The sequence below is a fragment of the Heterodontus francisci genome, chromosome 20 (assembly GCF_036365525.1).
Source record: "Heterodontus francisci isolate sHetFra1 chromosome 20, sHetFra1.hap1, whole genome shotgun sequence".
NCBI lineage: Eukaryota > Metazoa > Chordata > Chondrichthyes > Heterodontiformes > Heterodontidae > Heterodontus > Heterodontus francisci.
The window spans coordinates 13817559-13837773 of record NC_090390.1 but is presented as its reverse complement, the minus strand read 5'-3'; the positions used below and the strand labels follow the sequence as shown (position 1 = coordinate 13837773).

Genomic DNA, 20215 nt, shown 5'->3' with positions numbered 1-20215 from the left:
AAAGAGTGGATAAGGTTGGATGAAGGTTGAATGGGAAAGGAACAGATTGGAAAAATGAACAGAGCTCCAGGAATCTTTAAATTGGTGGGTGAGTCATGAGAGGCAAGAGGTGAAAGGGGCTGGGCCTATGAGGTAAGTGTATTTAGAGCATTGCTTGTGAACCCGGAAGTGCAGGAATGTTTCCATTAGAGCCAACAAGATACCCAGTAAACTACCCCAATTGTCCGAAGAAGGGTCACTGACCCGAAACGTTAACTCTGCTTCTCTTTTCACAGATGCTGCCAGACCTGCTGAGTGGTTCCAACATTTCTTGTTTTTACCCCAATTGTCCAGCCGTCCCACCCCCGTGACCTCTGACTTCCCCTCAATCTCCCATCCCCCCGTGACCTCTAACTTCCCCTCAATCTCCCATCCCCCCGTGACCTCTGACTTCCCCTCAATCTCCCATCCCCCCGTGACCTCTGACTTCCCCTCAATCTCCCATCCCCCCGTGACCTCTGACTTCCCCTCAATCTCCCATCCCCCCGTGACCTCTGACTTTCCCTCAATCTCCCATCCTCCCGTGACCTCTGACTCCTCCGAAATCTCCGACTCCCCGATCCCCCGCAATCTCTTGACATTTTTTCTCCCCCCACTAGACCTTGTCTTGAACTACAGTTTGCGCAGTGCATATCCCTTCAACTGAGGCTGGAGGCTGTCAGTGAATGAACAGGACAGGAGAAACTAAACTGGATTACATTTCAATCCAGCAAGTTTGCTAGGGCTGTTAATCTAGATATTTGATGTAATGCCTATAAAATTGATTGGATGAAATTGATTAACATGCTGAAAACATTTTGTTTTTCCTTCAGAATCAGAGAATCTGAAACACTTAAAAAAATGTTCGCAGTACATCTCCTGGCTTTTTATTTCACAAAACTGAATGATAATAAGGCAAGAAAGGTAAGTGAAAGAGGTGAAAAGCCCTGAGTTGTATTACTTGTTCTGGGATGTGGGTGACGCTGGAAGGTTCGTTTATAGCTGAGTTACCTTGAGAAGGTGGAGGGGGCACTTCAGAGAGTTTTGCAAGTCAGCCACAAAGTGTGGACTATACTCCTACACGGCACTCTGTCAGGGTGGCATGTTCCCTTTTCTGAAGTCACAAGTCAGGACTGTGATGAAATACTAAAATAAAAGCAAAATACTGCGGATGCTGGAAATCTGAAATAAAAACAAGAAATGCTGGAACCACTTAGCAGGTCTGGCAGCATCTGTGGAAATAGAAGCAGAGTTAACATTTCGGGTCAGTGACCCTTCTTCGGATTCCGAGTGTGATGGAATACTCTCCACTTGCCTGGATGGGTGCAGCTCCAACAACACTCAAGAAGCTCGACACCATCCAGGACAAAGCAGCCCGCTTGATCGGCACCCCATATCCACCACCTTCAACTATCACTCCCTCCACCACTGACGCACTGTAGCAGCAGTGTGTACCATCTACAAGATGCACTGGAGGAACTCACCAAGGCTCCTTCAACAGCACCTTCCAAACACGCGACCTCTACCAACTAGAAGGACAAGGGCAGCAAATACACGGGAACACCACCACCTGCAAGTTCCCCTCCAAGCCACACACCATCCTGACTTGGAACTATATCGCCGTTCCTTCACTGTCGCTGGGTCAAAATCCTGGAACTCCCTTCCTAACAGCAATGTGGATGTACCTACCCCACATGGAATGCAGCAGTTCAAGAAGGCAGCTCACCACCACCTTCTCAAGGGCAATTTGGGATGAAAAGAAATTCAATTAGAGATGGGCAATAAATGCTGGCCCAGAGATACTCAATCCCATGAACGAATAAAAAAAATGTCAACGAGAGGGCACTGATTTAAGGTGATTAACAAAAGAAACAGAAGTGACATGAAAGAAAACCATTTCTATGCAATGGGTGGTTAGGATTTGGAATGCACTGCCTGATAGGATGGTGGATACAGTTTCAGTGGTAGCTTTCAAAGGGAAATGGATAAATATTTGAAGGTGAAAACAAACTGCAGCAATATGAGAAAAGGTGGGGGAGTGTTACTAACTGGATTGCTTTTCAAAGGAGCTGGCACAGATTCGGGCCAAATGGATTCCTTCTGTGCTATATTAATCTATGATTCTATAAATTGCCCTGGTGGGATTGTAAATATATAGATTCCAGGCCCCCAATATTTATGGGGAACTGAGGGGGGGTGCAGGAAACTTGGGAATTAAAGGAAGGCAGAGTCCCTCGCCAATTTAATGACACAACCTTGTTAGAATTTATTTTACTGGTTCCCGTCTGGTAGCCAATCAGATTGAGCGGCTGTCCAGCTGTCAGGTGGGAAACACTGCAGAAGGCAACAACCAGGGACATGACAGGACAGGAAGACATTGCAGGAGGGTGGGACAGATAGTGGGGAGGAAGAGATGGCAGGAAAGAAATCATAGGGAGAGGTTGCAGGGGAGAGATGGTCATGGGTAGAGGTCGTGGTTGGTCAGTTTTGGGCCATGAGATTGTGGGGAAGGATGTTCTATCTCTCTGTCTGTTGTTTCTACCTCTTGTGTATTTTCTTTCCCTCTATCTGTAGTTCCACCTCAGTCTGCAGTTTTTATCTCACTCTTTACAGTTTCTGCCTCAGTTTGTTATTTCCATCTCTCTCTATAGTTTCTGTAGCTCAGTCTGTAGTTCCTATCTCTCTGTCTAGTTTCCAGCTCTCTCACTGTAGTTCTGACCTCGTTCACTCTGCAATTCTCTCCTTGGTCTGTTGTTTCTATCCCTCTGTATGTAGTTTCCAGTTCTCTCTCTCTCTAGTTCCTACCTCTCACTCTGTAGTTTGTCCCTTGGTCTGTAGTTTCTCCGTCTGTCTGTAGTTTCTAGCTCTCTCTGTCTCTCTAGATTCTATCCATCTGTTTGTAATTTCTATCGCTCTCTCTATGGTTTGTATCTCTGTCTGTAGTTTCCTTCTCTCCATTTGCAGTTTGCATCTCTGTCTCTATAATTTGCATCAATCTGTAGTTTCTCTCTGTAGTTTCTACTCTCGCTCTGTAATTTTTATCTCTCTGCAGTTTTTATCTCTGTACTTTCCATCGCTCTGACTGTAGTTTCTATCTCTCTCACTGTAATTTCTGTCCCCCAGTCTGTAGTTTTAATCTTTCTGTCTGTATTTGCTCGGTCTGCAGTTTCTGTCTCGCTGTCTTTAGTTTCTCTCTCTCTGTAGTTTGTGTGTCTTGGGTCGCAGTTACCATCTCTCTGTAATTTCTAACTATTTATAGATTTTATGTCTTTTGCTGTAGTCTCTGCTTCTCTATGGTTTTTATCCCTCTCTTATATCCATCTCTCCACCTGTAGTTTCTCTGTCTCTCGCCTGTAGTCTCTGTATAGTTCCTATGTCTCAGTTTACAACTTCTATCTTTCTGTAGTTCCTATCACCTTCTCTGTAGTTTCTACCTCACTGTTTGTAAATGTTATCTGTCTGTCTGTAGTTTCTCTCTCTGTCTGTAGTTTGTACCTCTTTGATGGTACTTTCCATTTCTCTGTTTGTAGCTTCTCTCTCTCTCTGTAGTTTGTACCTGTCTGTAGTTTCTATCTCACTGTAGTTTGTACCTTTGTCTGTAGTTCCATATCGATCTAGATAGTTTGTACCTCTGTTGTTTCTATCTCTCTCTCTCTGTAGCTTCTATATTTCTTACATTAGTTTCAATCTCTGTGTCTGTAGTCTTTATCTCTTTGTAGTTTCTCTGTTGTTTTTATCCCTATCAACATTAGCTAAACAGTACTTAGTAGGTAGCTAATGCACTAAATTACAGAGAAAGGTATTTCCCATTAATATATTATCGCAGTCGAAAACCCCCCACCACATTTATACGTTACAACACGTTCTCATTGAATCCGTATCTTAGCAGTTAAAAGTCCCAAACTCCTCCCAGATACAATGGGTTGGATCTCTCAGTCCTTAACAAAGTCAAAATCCACTTTGCTTACTTCTTCTGTGCAGACTCGACCGGTCCTCTGTTAATAAGGTGACAAGGTCCTTGGTGACCCTGTTGGTCTTCTCTCCTCCACAAACCTTGAGCCTTTGAACTAGGATCAAATCTTAACAGTCTTTCACTGTATCAGTGTTCTAAGAGCAGTTGTTTTGTCTCACTCTCTCTCTCTTCTGAGGCTGCCACTGCTGGTCTTCGTGGCTTCCTTTCTTCCTTACAGCCTGTCAGACTTAGAAAAGCCTGTTGAATATATCCAGAATCAAAAGTCAATAGTCATTTTGCTTTTACAATATTCAGAGTCCGTGGGTCTGGCCATAGCAAAACTGCCTGGGTTTTCCTTTGTTTTCAGATGTTAACAATTGCAACATGAATTTCCATTTGTAAAGCCCCTGGCTCCCTGTTTACAATCTGAGAGTCGAGGAGAGTGAAATCCATTGTCCAACAAGTGTTACAAACTTGCACTCTGCTTTCAAAGGGGTTTTTGATCTAGGTTCCTTGTTTGCATGGTAACCAAGACCCCTGGCTTGTTTCTGGACAGACTTTGTGGTCACATGCCTCGTCCAAATTCTTTTACACTGCATTAAAAAATCACACTTTTTCAAACATAATCATACTATAAAGTCCAGTGTTTATAACACTAGCCCTGTGTAGCTTCCATCTCTCTCCGTGATTTGGATCACTCAGTCTTTATTTTGGGTTAAATTTTATTCTGCCACCACTGAGAGCGGCAGCGGCCGAAAAAATTGGCAGCCCGTTTGCGCGAGCCACGCGTTCCCATGCCGCTGCAATCTAGCGCGCAGCGGTTCATCTGTATACACTGGACGGTCCACTCCACCAATCACGTGGCAGCGGTGGGCTCTGCGACGCTGGCAACGGCGTCAGCTGCCTCTGCACAGGTGCTGGTGCCATTTGTAAAGGGCTGCCCGACCTGCACAGTTGAAGCCTATACCCACCAATACAAAAAAAATGGCCGTCCTATTCCACCCCCCCCACCCCCCCCCCCAAAACACTTGTATTTAATATGTGACCTTCCCCCACCAACTACACAAAGTGCAGAGGTCACCCCTTCCATCCCTCCCCTCACTACACATGCAAATTTGACCCTCCCCCCTCAACTAGACGAAAAATCCTAAATTCCTGCCTTCACCACCTCGGTGGCGCCAACTTTCCCTGAACAGCAAAGTGAAGGAGCGTGAGTGCCAGCCGCCACTCACAAGATCGCAGACAGCCGGCAAGATCGCAGTGAAAGGTACATCAATATATTCATCTCCTTTATTTAAATATTTAAAGTTGGGTCCCGTCGTCGAGTGGGGAAGGGAGGGCGGGGGGGGGGTGCAGCCCCGGAGCCTCGCTGCCGCCGGGAAGATCGGGCCCGGCTGATGTAATCATCTGGCCCCTCCCCGCCACGGAGCCCGATGTCAGGAGCCCAACAAAATACAGCTCTTTATTTCTAACTAAGTCTCTTGCTGTAGTTTTTATCTCTGTCTATAGTTTGCATCTCTCTCTATGGTATATATGCTCTCTCTCTATGGTGTGAACATGATTTACAGATCGCGTTTTCGGAGGTCAGCACTGAGCCTCGCTGCATCTGGAATGCAATGCTGGAGAGAGGGAGGGAGGGAGGAAATGGCAACCCTGCACACCTCCAATGAAGTGCCTATTGAGCTCAGGCTTGTCAGCAGCAGTTTTCAATTTTTAAAGGAAGGAAATGGGAAGAACGCCATGTCTGGAACACGGCAGAGTGCACAAGTCACAAACACTATGGGGGCTATGAGAAGGGCTCTTTAAAATAATGCAGGCACACAAAGTACAGTTCAGCTGCTCCAAACATGCCAAAGAGTGGCCATTGCTTGATTTGAAAGACTTGCTTTTCTCAGTGGTGAGTGGCAGGAATCCAGAGAGGGACGTGAGCCTGCTGGCTTCACTGGGGAAGCTGGGGTTGGTAGGGGAAGGCCTGGTGAATGCACATAACCCGGCTGAGGGAGTTCAGATGGGAACAGACTACTCTGGCATTGGACAGAGCAGCCAGGATGAGCTGCAGCAGATGCAACCTCCTGGACAGCAGGAGGCCAGAGGAGCAAAGTGGGGGACTGCAAGGGGAAGAAGGCACTACCATAGACATCAGATCTACAAAGGTCAGCTACCTGCAAATGACAGAGCACCAGTGCCGTAGGAAGCTACACCCTACCCAGGCAGATGGTCTCGGACATTTGTGCTTTGATCTACAGAGCCTCCTCATCTCCCACCGAATTTCTCGATGGCACCCTGCCAATCTCCAGTGCCACCTCCTCCACTACTGTCAGAGTGTGAAGCTGGGCCACTCCACCTCCCATTCTGTCATCTCCTACATATTATGGGCTCTCTTCTCCTGCAGGATGAGAGGAGAAACATGAGTTGGCTGTCCTCCCTCATCTCTTCCAGTCTGACATACACATGGGCTGATGTTCCCCTAGTGAAATCCCCATCTGAATGGTGCCCCATACGTGAAGGTGGCTGTGTCTTAGTGTAGTGACTGTTGACTTACTCTGACAATGTTCGGCAGAACTAAGGATGTTCTGAGAGGTCATCTGTCGTTCTTTCCAGTGCTTAGAGAGTTGGTGTCCATTGAACTGGGTGCCACTAGCCACTCATTTTACTAGACTGCAAGAGGTCGCACAGTGCGCAGTGGTTAGCACCGCAGCCTCACCGCTCCAGTGACCTGGGTTCGGTTCTGGGTACCGCCTGTGCAGAGTTTGCAAGTTCTCCCTGTGACCGCGTGGGTTTCCGCCAGGTGCTCCAGTTTCCTCCCACAGCCAAAGACTTACAGGTTGATAGGTAAATTGGCGATGGTAAATTGCCCCTAGTGTAGTTAGGTGGTAGGAGAATGGTGGGGATGTGGTAAGGAATATGGGATTAATGTAGGATTAGTGTAAATGGGTGGTTGTTGGTTGGCACAGACTCAGTGGGCTGAAGGGCCTGTTTTAGTGCTGTATCTCTCGATGACTCTAGGTCATTGAACTTTTTTCTGCACTGGACCCAGGTCCTTCACGTGGGTCCCCAGCTGCTGATCCCTGTGGCCACCTCCATCTAAGCTGCCTTGGTCTCGCTGGTGGATGTCTCCTTCCTGAGGCTGGGAAAAAAACCTATCTTCTTTCTGATACTGCATCAATTAGTGTCTCCATGGAAGTGTCAGAGAAATACGGTGCTGTCCTGGGATGCACGCCCATGCCCACGGAGGCCCTCTGTTCTCCCTGGTGCTGCGGTTACTGAAGGCCCAGTCATGGCTGCCGCTTGCCTTTTAAGGTTGCCCTCAGCGACCTGTTCCCGCCTCCAGAAAGCTTCTGGCACCTCCAATTGGGCACCAGACTCGCAGCCAGGTCAATTAAGCGTTTTCGCGGCGTGGGATCAGGGTCTGGAAACGTTCCGGGCATCAGGTTTCCAACCCCATAATGAAAATCCAGCCCTATGTCTCTGTAGTTACAATCTTTGTGTAGTTGGTGGAACCAGGCAAATAGTGGCAAAGACACCAGGTTATGATGGCATACATCTCAGAATACAAAAGGATATTAGAGAGGAAAGAGCAGAGGCCCTGACTATAATCTTTCAGACATTATTGGATATGGAAGGTGTGTCAGAGGATTGGAAAGTGACACCTCTGTTCAAAACAGGAAAGAGGGGTACACCTTCCAACTACGTCTGTGCACTTACAGCATGTGCAGTTGTCTAATTTCTCAATATGCAGGCTTTGCATGAACAGAAATTGAAAGGCAGAAGCTCTGTCCCACATGCTGACTATGGCCAGAGGAAAATGTGACTGGGGGTGGAGCAAGGCTGGGCAAGAGCTTGTCTGGTTGGCGGTGGGGGGGCGGAAACATGGCTGGGAAAACATGAAAAAGGAGGAATGTGGCTGGATGGAATGTGGAGAAGGAAGAACTTGGCTGCGTGGGGAACAAGTCTGGGAGAACGTGGGGAAGGAAGAATGTGGATGGAGGAATTTGGGGAGGGAGGCATGTGGATGGGAGGGGTGGGGGGGAATGTGGGGAAGGAGGAGAATGTGGCCGGGAGGAACATGGGGAAGGAGCAATTTGGCTGGGGGGGGGAATGTGGGATGTGGGCGTTGCTAGCTAGGCCAGCATTTATTTGCCCAGCCCTAATTGCCCTTGAGAAGGTGGTGGTGAGCTGCCTTCTTGAACCGCTGCAGTCCATGTGGGGTAGGTACACCCACAGTGCTGTTAGGAATGGAGTTCCAGGATTTTGTCCCAGTGACAGTGAAGGAATGGCGATATAGTTCCAAATCAGGATGGTGTGTGACTTGAAGGGGAACTTGCAGGTGGTGGTGTTCCCATGCATTTGCTGCCCTTTTCCTTCTAGGTGGTAGAAGTCGTGAGTTTGGAAGGTGCTGTCTAGGGAGTCTTTATGCATTGCTGCAGTGCATCTTGTAGATGGTACACACTGCTGCCACTGTGCGTCGGTAGTGGAGGGAGTGAATGTTTGTTAATGGGATGCCAATCAAGCGGGCTGCCTTGCCCTGGATGGTGTTGAGCTTCTTGAGTATTGTTGGAGCTGCACCCATCCAGGCAAGTGCAGAGTATTCCATCAACACTCCTGACTTGTGCCTTGTAGATGGTGAACAGGCTTTGGAGAGTCAGGAGGTGAGTTACTCACTGCAGGATTCCCAGTCTCTGACCTGCTCTTGTAGCCACAGTATTTATATGGCTACTCCAGTTCAGTTTCTGGTCAATGGTAACAGAGGATGTTGATAGTGGGGTTTCAGTGACGGTAATGCCATTGAACATCAAGAGACGATGGTTAGATGCTCTCTTGTTGCCTGGCAGTTGTGTGGCGCGAATGTTACTTGCCAGTTTTCAGCCCAAGCCTAGATATTGTCCAGGTCTTGCTGCATATGGATAGAGGCTGCTTCAATATCTGAGGAGTCATGAATGCTGAACATCATGCTATCATCAGCGAACATCCCCACTTCTGACCTTATGATTGAAGGAAGGTCATTGATGAAGCAACTGAAGATACTTGGGCCTAGGACACTACCCTGAGGAACTCCTGCAGTGATGCCCTGGGACTGAAATGATTGGCCTCCAACAACCACAACCATCTTCCCATCTGGTATGACTCCAACCAGTAAAGAGTTTATTCCGATTCCCATTGACCTCAGTTTTGCTAGGGCTCCTTGATGCCATTCTCGGTCAAATGCTGCCTTAATGTCAAGGGCAGTCACTCTCAACTCACCTCTGGAATTCAGCATTTTTGGCCATGTTTGAACCAAGAATGTAATGAGGTGTACTTCCGAATAAACTCCAAACTGTCTGCAACTATCTAATTCTCTTTGTTTTGTCTCTCTTATTTGTTCATTATCAAGTTTATTGCCAGCCACCAAAACATCAGCATCATGAGGATTTCTGCTTCTATTTTGTTACGTGACTGTTCTCTGGCCTTTATTTCATTGTGTAATGTTTGCAGGCTACGGCTTCTACTTCCACCATTATGTCTGTGGGGCCCACTATGCACGATCTCCCTTGTGCATTATGAGGTTCTTTCTCCAGCTCGTGATCATTTTCTGATGCAAGAATCCCTTCCAGACTTGCACCGCGCCTTCTTTCTCTCCATGCTTCACTCTGCCAGTCCATGGACCTCACCTCTTCACCCATCATCTTGAATATTCAACCAATATTTAAACTTTCCAGTAGCTTTTCTTGCATGTCCCACAATCGTTGCATTCCTCCGTTCACTGGACCCTTCTGGAATATATATCACGCGATTATCCACTCTGGGCAGTTGGTCTTTGCATGTGATAGCTCTGTCCTGTGCATCACGATCACTCATATTATCACTATTCAGCCCTTGAACTACTGTATTCTGTTCCTGAGGACCTTCAACACAAAACATATGAGCATTTGAGGTACAAGATGCCTTGCTTACTGCTCAGAATCCGTGATTTTGTCATTCGTTCCAATTAATCATGAGTAGAGCCCTCCCAATTTATGACCATGAGAAATGCATCACAAACTGTGAAATCTCAGGTCCTCCGTGAAATCTGCTATTTTGCACATTTTAGTGATTGACACAAGGCTCACCTCACTGATTGCTGGGCATGTTGCGAACATTGCCTGTTTTAATGATTGACATAAGGCTCATCTCGCTGACTGATAGATGAGGGACGGCTTCTGGTGCGGTTTTGAGAGCAGTCTCAAGTGTTAGCAGACAAGTGAGAATGCCAGAATGAGCAAATCAAAAATGGCCACAACCATGACGTCAGCACATCAAGTGAAAGAATTTGGAAGCCAAATTCTCCACGCCAATGGTGGAATATTGTTTTGTACACTGCACAGCTGGAAAATGAACAAGCAAAAAAATTACAATGATTTCATCTCTTTGTAAGAAGTCGACAGGGAGCTCAGAAAATCATCAGTCGGTTACAATGGAACTTGAGGATGCTTTTGCAAGCACCAACATACCATTGGAAAAACTTGACCACCCAAAGCTGCGGGTATCCATTCAATGTAATGTGTAAAATGGTAGTTACTTGCCAAGTGCAAATAAACCACAACAGGACTACCTACCAAAATTTTTTGCTACACATTATGAGGAGATGAAGTCTCAGATTAACACATGAATCTTTTGCAATTATTTGTGATAAGTCCAAGACAACTATGTGCTACATGTTTTGTTTGATTTTATGTCCAATAAGACCGATGATGTACAGTCAGGAAAGCTGACAACGGTGCTCGCAGATTGCATCTACTTAGAAGCTATTAATTACACCACAATTTCCCATGCGATAATCAAAACCACTTCAAAATATGGTGCAGATTTCAACAAAGTGTCTTCTTTCATTAGTGACAATGCAACTTACATGACAAAATTTTTCAAATCTGTGCTCCAAGGTGTAATGTCTGGCTCCAGCAACCCCCCACCTCTCACTTACCTGAGGCCTGGGTCTCCAGGACTGGGCCTGAGTCTGAGGCAGTACCAGTGCAGTACTGGCAGTGGCCACTGTTCCCAGTGACGCTGCTGATACTGCTGAGCTGCCAGCCCTGTGATTGGCCAACAGCTTTTGGAGGCAGGCACCTCCTCTTTAAACGGACAGGGATCCCGGATTGGCCACTTAAGTGACACAACAACGTGGCGGAGGGTGCTCAAAGGCCGAGGCGGGGTTTACCCTGCCTATTCTGCATGGCGCCAGGAGCCCCGCCAGCACCACAAAATCTAGCCCGTAATTTCTCTTGTCAATGAGCTGTGTAAAAGCAAGTTTGGTAAAGTCGACAAACTGATCAGCTACATTAAAATTATCTTCAAACACTGCCCGAGCCGCAAGCTTCGATACAGGCAACATAAATTGAAGAACAAAACATCGCCCTTCCTCCAAAGCCAGTAATTACATGTTGGGCGTCTTGGTTTCAGGCAGTTTCATGCAGCTCACCTGAAATACTACTCAGACTACGTTCTCAGAAGAGCTCACGCTGACACCAAAAAACACAAGTTTTAACAGACATTGTAACTCTCCTTAACGATTCTCAGCTTAATGAGCGGATTCAGTTTGTTGCCAAGAATGCTACATGACTGACAGATTTAATCACTTGGTTTGAATCTCCACACATCACAATCCACAAAGCTTACAATAAAGTAATGGATGTACTATTCTGGGCTGAAGCACAGTCAAATGAACAACACTCTGATGGTGCTGAATTAAATGCCTGTGCTCAATAGACGTTTTCTTGCATGGCAAAGAAGCTCAAACAATATTACTGCAATGGAAAGAGTCAAGCGGTGCAGAAAAAGCGGCTCAGAGGTTTCAACAACCTTCTGCAGTGTTCCTGAAAGCTGTGTGTAACTTTGACCCTGCACAAATGCAACTGTTCATGGATTTAAACATGTTTGATGTGATTCTTAGCTTTGACAAGAACTGTAGGCTAGAGATTCCTGCTTATAAAAGCATTGCAAAAAATGCAGATTGTACTTTGCCTGTGCTGCAGTTTTGGAACTCAGTGGAATGCAGAATTCCTCACCTTGCAAGGCCAGCATGGCACTATCTGACAATTCCAATAAATCTTTGGATGTGGAGACAGCTGTGTCTAAATATGGACAGGTGTTCATAGTGCAGGGACAGGGACTGAAGAAAGAGACAGTTGCAGGTTGCTCCATGCTTACAATCAACCACTGACTTCAGTGAGTAAAGAATGTGACCTGTTTATAGTCAGCTTTTTGCAATAGTTTTTGAGTATACAATAAATGCCATTTGAAAGCAGAAAACTCCTTTGTCCTTTTTTTGTTTTAAATCGATAATTTTCATGGTTTGTTGCGACACCCTGAAATTTACCATTTAAATACGTGAAATCATGAAATTCACGATTCTTAAAATACTATGACTGTGAATTTGATACGGCCCTAATCACAAGGCATGAACCCTAACAGTTTGATTACCGTGTTTTTTTTTATTCGTTCATGGGATGTAGATGTTGCTGGCATAGCCAGCGTTTATTGCCCTTGAACTAAGTGGCTTACTCAGTCATTTCGGAGGGCGTTTTTTTTTTAAAGAGTCAGCCACATTGCTGTGGGTCTGGAGTCACATGTAGGCCAGACCAGGTAAAGATGGCAAAATTCCTTTCCTAAAGGAAATTAGCGAACCAGATGAGTTTTTACAACAATCGACAATCGTTTAATGGTCATCATTAGACTAGCTTTTAATTCCAGATTTCTTATTGAATTCAAATTTCACCACCTGCCATGTGGGATTCGAACCCATTGCCCCAAAGCATTAGCCTGGGCTCTGGATTACTAGTCTAGCATCATTACCACTAAAGCACCACCTCCCCGGTAAGTACTACCTTACCATCATGACCTATTACCTTACCAGGGCTTTTCCATTCCCTATGACTCTCTGTTTTACAGTATACACAAGCTGTCTGACTCAGATAGTCTGATATGATGTCTCAATGCTCTACACATTTTTCTGATACCTCAGCCTTGATAAAAAGCCTATCTCCCTGCATGAAAAGCATTTAAAGGAACTAATGGTAGTACCTTCAAGAGTAGGAGGATTATCCTGAAGAACAGAAGGTAATTTGGAATTTTGTCCATAGCCTAGTTGATAAGGACTGTATCCCTATATCCTCCAACCATTCTTTGCATAAGCCACTTGTTATCACAGTCTGCTTGATCAGCTAAAATTTTATGCATCATTTCATCGATCGCTGCATGATTTCTTTCACAAAGAACATTGCTAAAAGGCCGCTCAGCTATTATACTCATGACCATGATATTCATGTTTTCACACATATCTCTGAACTCGTCATTAGCAAATTCCCTGCCATTATCAGTTAGAAACTTTGCTGGTGTCCCAAATCCATTTCCCTATCCATTTCTCCATAATTTAGTCTATAATTACTCTCTTGTCCTTATTATATATTAGTGAAGAAATGCTAACTCGCAAAGCCAGGTCAACAAAATGTGGGATGAAAATATTTCTGTCTTTATCCCATACGTTTAGATCCATGGTAACAACCTCATTAAAGTCACTCGCCAATGGAAGGTTTATAATAAAACCTGGCGGAGTCCTGCGATACTTCTTACAGATTTCACAATTCTCATATCTCTTCCATTAGCTTCATATACTCATCAACTACACCTGCATCTTTTAGCAGGGTTTTTAACTATTGACAAGTAGGGTGAGCAAGTTGTCTATGTAACTTTAAGACAAAATTTGTTTTTTTCTGTCTTATCCTTATCACTGGACGCCATTAATACTTGTCTAAGACTCTGGTGAGAAACATAAGGTTTTGTGAAGTGGATACAATAATGTCCTGATTGGGGTAAACTGTAGATCAACTGATTTTCCAAAAGTAATTGCTCCATATCAAGTTTCATTTGTGCCTTTTTCATAAAAATGTTTACTCAACAGCTTAGGTATCTCAGTAGAGACTACCTCAGTACCTATAAAGTGGCTGACTCCCGCTATTTTACATGGCATTACAACTCACTTTAGTGAACTCAATGTGTTGTTACTGCCAAACCTAAAACAAGTAGTACTTTCATCTTCCTTTACCTTGCATTGATCATCACTACTTAGTGAATCAAGATAACATTTTAACCAATCTATCCCACATACTGTTGAAGTGCAAGCACAATTTAGTACTGCGCAATTTAAGGAGTCTGCAACCTACACATTCATCACAGGACTAAAACTCTTTGTGACCAGTATAATTTGTTTGAATTCATTATTATCTTCATCCTCTTCCTCAGAATCCTCTTTGTCATGTGTCATATCAAGGATCTTGCCTCTCTGCTTTGGGTAGTTCACCCCATAATGATACTTTAAATCATACCTGAAACACCTGTTATGACCATGGCAGGAAATTTAGTCCCACTACTCCACAGGTTACAGCGTATTAGTAACGTTTCCCACCTACTGGAAAAATAGCCAAATTAAACACTTTATTTATCCCCCAGAACAAAGCATGCCAAACCAGGTTTCTTTAAACAAGAACAAAATTAACTATTAATTAATAAACTAAGTCTTAAACAATAATGAGATAACTCTATATGTGAAAAGATTATTTTAAAACTTCTTATTCTTCCTAACCCACATGCACACACACTTACATTAAAAAAAAATGGTTAACCAGTTTTAAAAGGATGTTTTCAGATTATAACTGTTTCTTAGGAATAATAAAATAACTGGGTTGTAACGTTCTGGTAGGATATTTCCGGGTCAGTGAGGTGTCCCAGAGTCGAATAGTCAGATGCTACTCGAAGTCTCTCCAGGCGAGGTTGATGAACAGTCTGTGATAGGCAGGCATTCATGGCACTTCACCTGCAGCAGGCATCACATAGGTCTTTCAGCAAAGGGTGCAGCTACAGGTCTACTTCGGTTTTGAAATAGCAGTCTCACAATAGAAGCTTTCTTGAGCTTTCATGATCTCCCAAAACATAAGAGGCAACACTCCTGCGGCAGAGATTTTTCAGAGACTGGAGGCAATAGGAATTTGCTGCCTTTAAAAATGCAGGGCTTCCTCTCAGCATAGGAGCCTTTCTCCACAGAGAGCAGCAACTCCTCTTTTACTGGGTCTTTTCCTCTCCGGGGTTCTTTTCACTCTCCAGGCAGACCACAACCACCACCTCAAATGTAGAATTTCCTTTTACAAGAGAGGCAAACTTTTTTTCAGAGAGTAGGTCTTTTCTCTGGTCTGCAAACACAGGTCCCAGCCAGCTCACTGCTAGCTGCTTCCAGCTGCCTGGTCTTCTTCACACTGCAAAACTGAAACTCTAACAGTAAGTCATATGACAGTCATAAATCTTCCTGTCATTTCCCTGGTGAGCTGCTTGGAAACAGGTGTCTTGCAGTCTATGCACTCAGTTCAACCACCAAGTTTCAGCATTCAATGTTCACAGAAAATCCTTTAAAAGCACACAGAATTCTCAGCTTTCAATAAAAAATCAAACTCTTGTGACACACCTACGGCACAGTGGCGCAGTGGTTAGCACCGCAGCCTCACAGCTCCAGCGACCCGGGTTCAATTCTGGGTACTGTGTGTGCGGAGTTTGCAAGTTCTCCCTGTGACCGCGTGGGTTTCTGCCGGGTGCTCCGGTTTCCTCCCACAGCCAAAGACTTGCAGGTTGATAGATAAATTGGCCATTATAAATTGCCCCTAGTATAGGTAGGTGGGTGAGATATGGTAGGGATGTAGGATTAGTATAAATGGGTGGTTGATGGTCAGCACAGACTCCGTGGGTCGAAGGGCCTGTTTCAGTGCTGTATCTTAAAATAAAATAAACTGAACTTTAGGCATTCCAGGGGTCCATCCGCTGATTATTACTGTTCCAATTCTGTCTTCTGCTGTAATAGCCAGGTCTTCTAAATGTACTTTCATCCTCACTCAGCCTGCTTTTAATCCTTCCAGTGTATTGATGCCTGTGTTTGGTATCTGGACTGTTTTGAAATCCAGTAAATCTTTGTGTCACCGTGGAATGGCTCATTTGTCCCATGAAGGCTAAGGGAAATGCCGGTTTCCCTCGGACTTTTTTTAAGGCAGGAGACATCTGATCCAATAGGGTCTCCCTCTCCAAGAACCGAATACCATTTGGAACCAGTAGCCTGAACTATGAGACATAATATGAGGCACAATCCAGTAACTTAAACACTAGTACAAATCCAAGGATCCCCAAAGTGACCTTGGTCAACTGTTTATATAATCTGTTAAAGTCCATGATATATTCTTTGCCGTTTGTTTTCTGAAATCTGTCACATTTTGACCATGCCTCAGAAGCATTTAACAGAGCATCTTTCTTATAGATTTCATCCAGGAACTCTATCAGAAAATCCAAATTTTCGTCATTATCCAACTGGTGGGCTGCCATTTCACAAAATACATTACTTCTGATTTTATTTAGTGCGGGAGTGACAACATCAAGGTCTACCTTTGTTTCCTCTTTGGTAGGGACGTAAACTATGTCTACATATACACTTCATTCTTCCACTGGTCATGTGGCTCCGTCTCCGAGAACATCGTATGGTAATCATACCCCAACAATTTGCACTTGCTTTTCCACAATGGTTACTTTCTTTATATCTGGATAAAAAATTTTGTAGTTTCCAACCTTCACCTTTAGGCGTCATTCTCTGTTACCATATTACAACTAAGATAGCCAAGCAGTGAAGATTAGAACTGGAGCCTCTCTTTAGACACTTATAAGTTTGTTTTTTACAGAGACACATTACAAATACGAATCTCCAAACCCAACAACCACAGTATCTGTCTGCTCCTATATAAGAGCACAAATGAATTCCCCATGAATGCCACCATCTGAATACTATTAGATATTCAATTAAAAGGGGAAATATGGCTGTGGGGAAAGGTAGCTGGGGGGGTCGGGAGAAGGCAGCTACAGGGGTGTGGGGAGGAGGGAAGGTGGCTACTGGGGGAAAAGGTGGCAATGGGGGGGGGGAAGTGGCTGGGGGGGAAGGTGATTATGGGAGAGGTGGATATGGGGGGGAAGATGGATATGGGGAGAGAAAGGCGGATATGGGGGAGGGAAGGCGGATATGGGGGAGGGAAGGCGGATATGGGGGGGTGAAGGCGGATATGGGGGGGTGAAGGCGGATATGGGGGGGTGAAGGCGGATATGGGGGGGGTGAAGCGGATATGGGGGGGGTGAAGCGGATATGGGGGGGTGAAGCGGATCTGGGGGGGTGAAGCGGATATGGGGGGGGTGAAGCAGATATGGGGGGGTGAAGCAGATATGGGGGGGTGAAGGCGGATATGGGGGGGTGAAGGCGGATATGGGGGGGTGAAGGCGGATATGGGGGGGGGTGAAGGCGGATATGGGGGGGGGTGAAGGCGGATATGGGGGGGGGTGAAGGCGGATATGGGGGGGTGAAGGCGGATATGGGGGGGTGAAGGCGGATATGGGGGGGTGAAGGCGGATATGGGGGGGTGAAGGCGGATATGGGGGGGTGAAGGCGGATATGGGGGGGTGAAGGCGGATATGGGGGGAGGTGGATATGGGGGGGAGGTGGCTATTGGGAGAGGTGGCTATTGGGAGAGGTGGCTATTGGGAGAGGTGGCTATTGGGGGGTGTGGTGGCTATAGGGGATGTGGTGGCTATAGGGGGGTGTGGTGGCTATAGTGGGGTGTGGTGGCTATAGGGGGTGTGGTGCCTATAGGGGGTGTGGTGGCTATACGGGGAGATGGCTATTGGGGGGAGGTGGCTATGGGGGGGAGGAGGCTATTGGGGGGAGGTGGCTATTGGGGGGAGGTGGCTATTGGGGGAGTGGCTATTGAGGAGGAGGTGGCTATTGGGGGTGAGGTGGCTATGGGGGGGAGGTGGCTTTTGTGGGGGGGGCGGAACGAGGCTAGTAGGGGTCTTAGCTAGGGGAACAAGGCTGGGAGAAGCCTGTCTGGAGGGAATGTGGCTGGGAGACTCATTCTGACACATTACAAATGTGCTAATTAAATGAAGGACTAAATGACTTGTTTTATTTACACCCACCTTTCTTGGTTTGACAGGTTGAACGCTTCCTTTTCAACATGCTGCTCAATAATGAGCAGATACAAGACATCATGGTTCGGTTCAAAGCTGAGATGCAACAGGGCTTGTCCTGCCCCATGACCTCCACTCTCAAGATGCTGCCTACATTTGTACGGTCGACTCCTGATGGGACAGGTATTGCAGAATGAAATTACTGCCCAGATCACATGCATTTTAAACTGAAAAATACACTCTGCTCTTCACTGGGTTTGTGGTAGAATCCCTCACAAGGTCTGTTACTGACCTGAACGTTCTCAGCTTCCATCGCCTTTGAGCAAGTGAAAGGCTGGGTGGGGGCGAGGGTGGGGGTGGGTGATGGGGGTGGATAGTGGGGGTGGGGGGGTGGTGGTGACCGTGGCGGGGGTGGGAAAAAGATCAAAAGGGAAGGTCTGTGACAGGACGGGCAGGAGAGATTAAATGGCGGCGATGTCTTGGAACAGAATGCAAATGGAGTGATAAATAGTTGTAGTAAAAGACAAAGCATGAGTCCAGAGAGAGTGCTAATGAATAATGAACAGCTCTGTCCAAAAGCAAAACATGAAAAACAAGTTTAAGCTTAGCACATGGTTAAACAATCAATTCATCACCCTGCAGTGATGCCCATATTTCTGTCCTCAGCCTGCTGCAGCGATCCAGTGAAGCAAACACAAGCTCGAGGAACAGCACCTCAGTACTCTACAGCCTTCCGGACTCAACATTGAATTCAACAATTTCAGACCATAAGCCCCATTATATTTTTTATTTATTTACTTTTTTTCTTTATTTTATTATTTATTTTTAACCATGTGCTAGTTTAAACTTGTTTTTCATGTTTTTGCTTTCGGACAGAACTGCTCATTGTTCTGCCATTAGCACTTTCTCTGGACAAATGCTTTGTCTTTTACCACAGCTATTTAGCACTCCATTTGCCTATTGGTCCGTGACATCTTTCTCATTTAATCTCTCCTGCCTCTGTCCTATAACAGACCTTCTCTATGTCCTTCTTCCACCGCCCCACCCCCAACCTTTCACTTGCTCAAAGCCTGTCACATTACTAAACTTTGCCAGATCTGATGAAAGGTCACAGATCGGAAACATTAACTCTGTTTTTCTCTCCAAAGATGCTGCCAGTCCTGCTGAGTATTTCCATCACTTTCTGTTCTCATTTCAGAGTTCCAGCATCTGCAGTATTTTGCTCTTATTTTAATCTGCCGTCCATACCTGGTCTGGCCTACATGTGACTCCAGACCCACAGCAATGTGGTTGACTCTTAACTGCCCTCTGAAATGGCCTAGCAAGCCACTCAATTGTATCAAACTGCTACAGAAAAGTTGAAGAATAAAACTAGATGGACCACCCGGTATTGACCTAGGTACTGGAAATGACAACAGCACACACAGCCCAGTCAACTCTGCAAAATTATCCTGACTAACATCTGGAGACTTGTGCCAAAATTGGGAGAGCTATCCCACCGTCTGGTCAAGCAACAGCCTGACATGGTCACCAAATCATACCTTACAGTCAATATCCCAGGCTCCTCCATCACCATCCCTGGGTATGTCCTGTTCCACCGGCTGAACAGACCCAGCAGAGGTGGCGGCACAGTGGTATACAGTCAGGAGGGAGTTGCCCTGGGAGTTCTCAGAATCGACTCCAGACCCCATGATGTCTCATGGCATAAGGTCAAACATGGGCAAGGAAACCTCCTGCCGATTACCATCTACCGCACCTCTGTGCCGCCCGCCTCAGCTGATGAATCAGTGCTTCTCCATGTTGAACACCAAATCAAAGAAACACCAAGGGTAATAAGGGCACAGAATGTACTCTGGGTGGGGGTCTTCAAGATCCATCACCAAGAGTGGCTCAGTAGCACCATTACTAACCGAGCTAGCAGAGTCCTGAAGAACATAGCTGCTGGACTGGGTTTGCGGCAGGTGGTGAGAGAACCAACAAAAGGGAATAACATACTTGACCTCATCCTCATCAATCTACCAGCGCAGATGCATCTGTCCATGACAGTATTGGTGGGAGTGACCACCGTACAGTCCTTGTGGAGACAAAGTCTGTCTCAACACTTGTTGTGTGGTGCTACCACTGTGAACAGATCAAGCAGCTCAAAATCGGGCATCTATGAGGCACTGTGAGCCGTCAGCAGCATAAAAATTGTATTCCACTACAATCTGTAACCACAGAGACCAGTATATCCCTCATGTCACCATTACTATCAAG

General features: G+C 45.7%; 1 protein-coding gene across 2 annotated transcripts in view; it reads left to right on the top strand.

Moving 5' to 3' along the window:
* The first annotated feature begins 10203 nt into the window (after positions 1-10203).
* LOC137380494 (hexokinase-1-like) overlaps positions 10204-20215 on the top strand; it is a 447865-nt gene continuing 437853 nt past the window's right edge. Inside the window, exons 1-2 of one of the 2 annotated variants that reach the window (XM_068052395.1) lie at positions 10204-10216; positions 17984-18142. In XM_068052395.1, the coding sequence (XP_067908496.1) occupies positions 18007-18142 (136 nt within the window). In that variant the 5' untranslated portion in view covers positions 10204-10216; positions 17984-18006. Of the gene's footprint in view, positions 10217-12987; positions 13000-17983; positions 18143-20215 lie in introns of those variants that run through there. The other variant, XM_068052396.1, reaches the window with a different exon arrangement.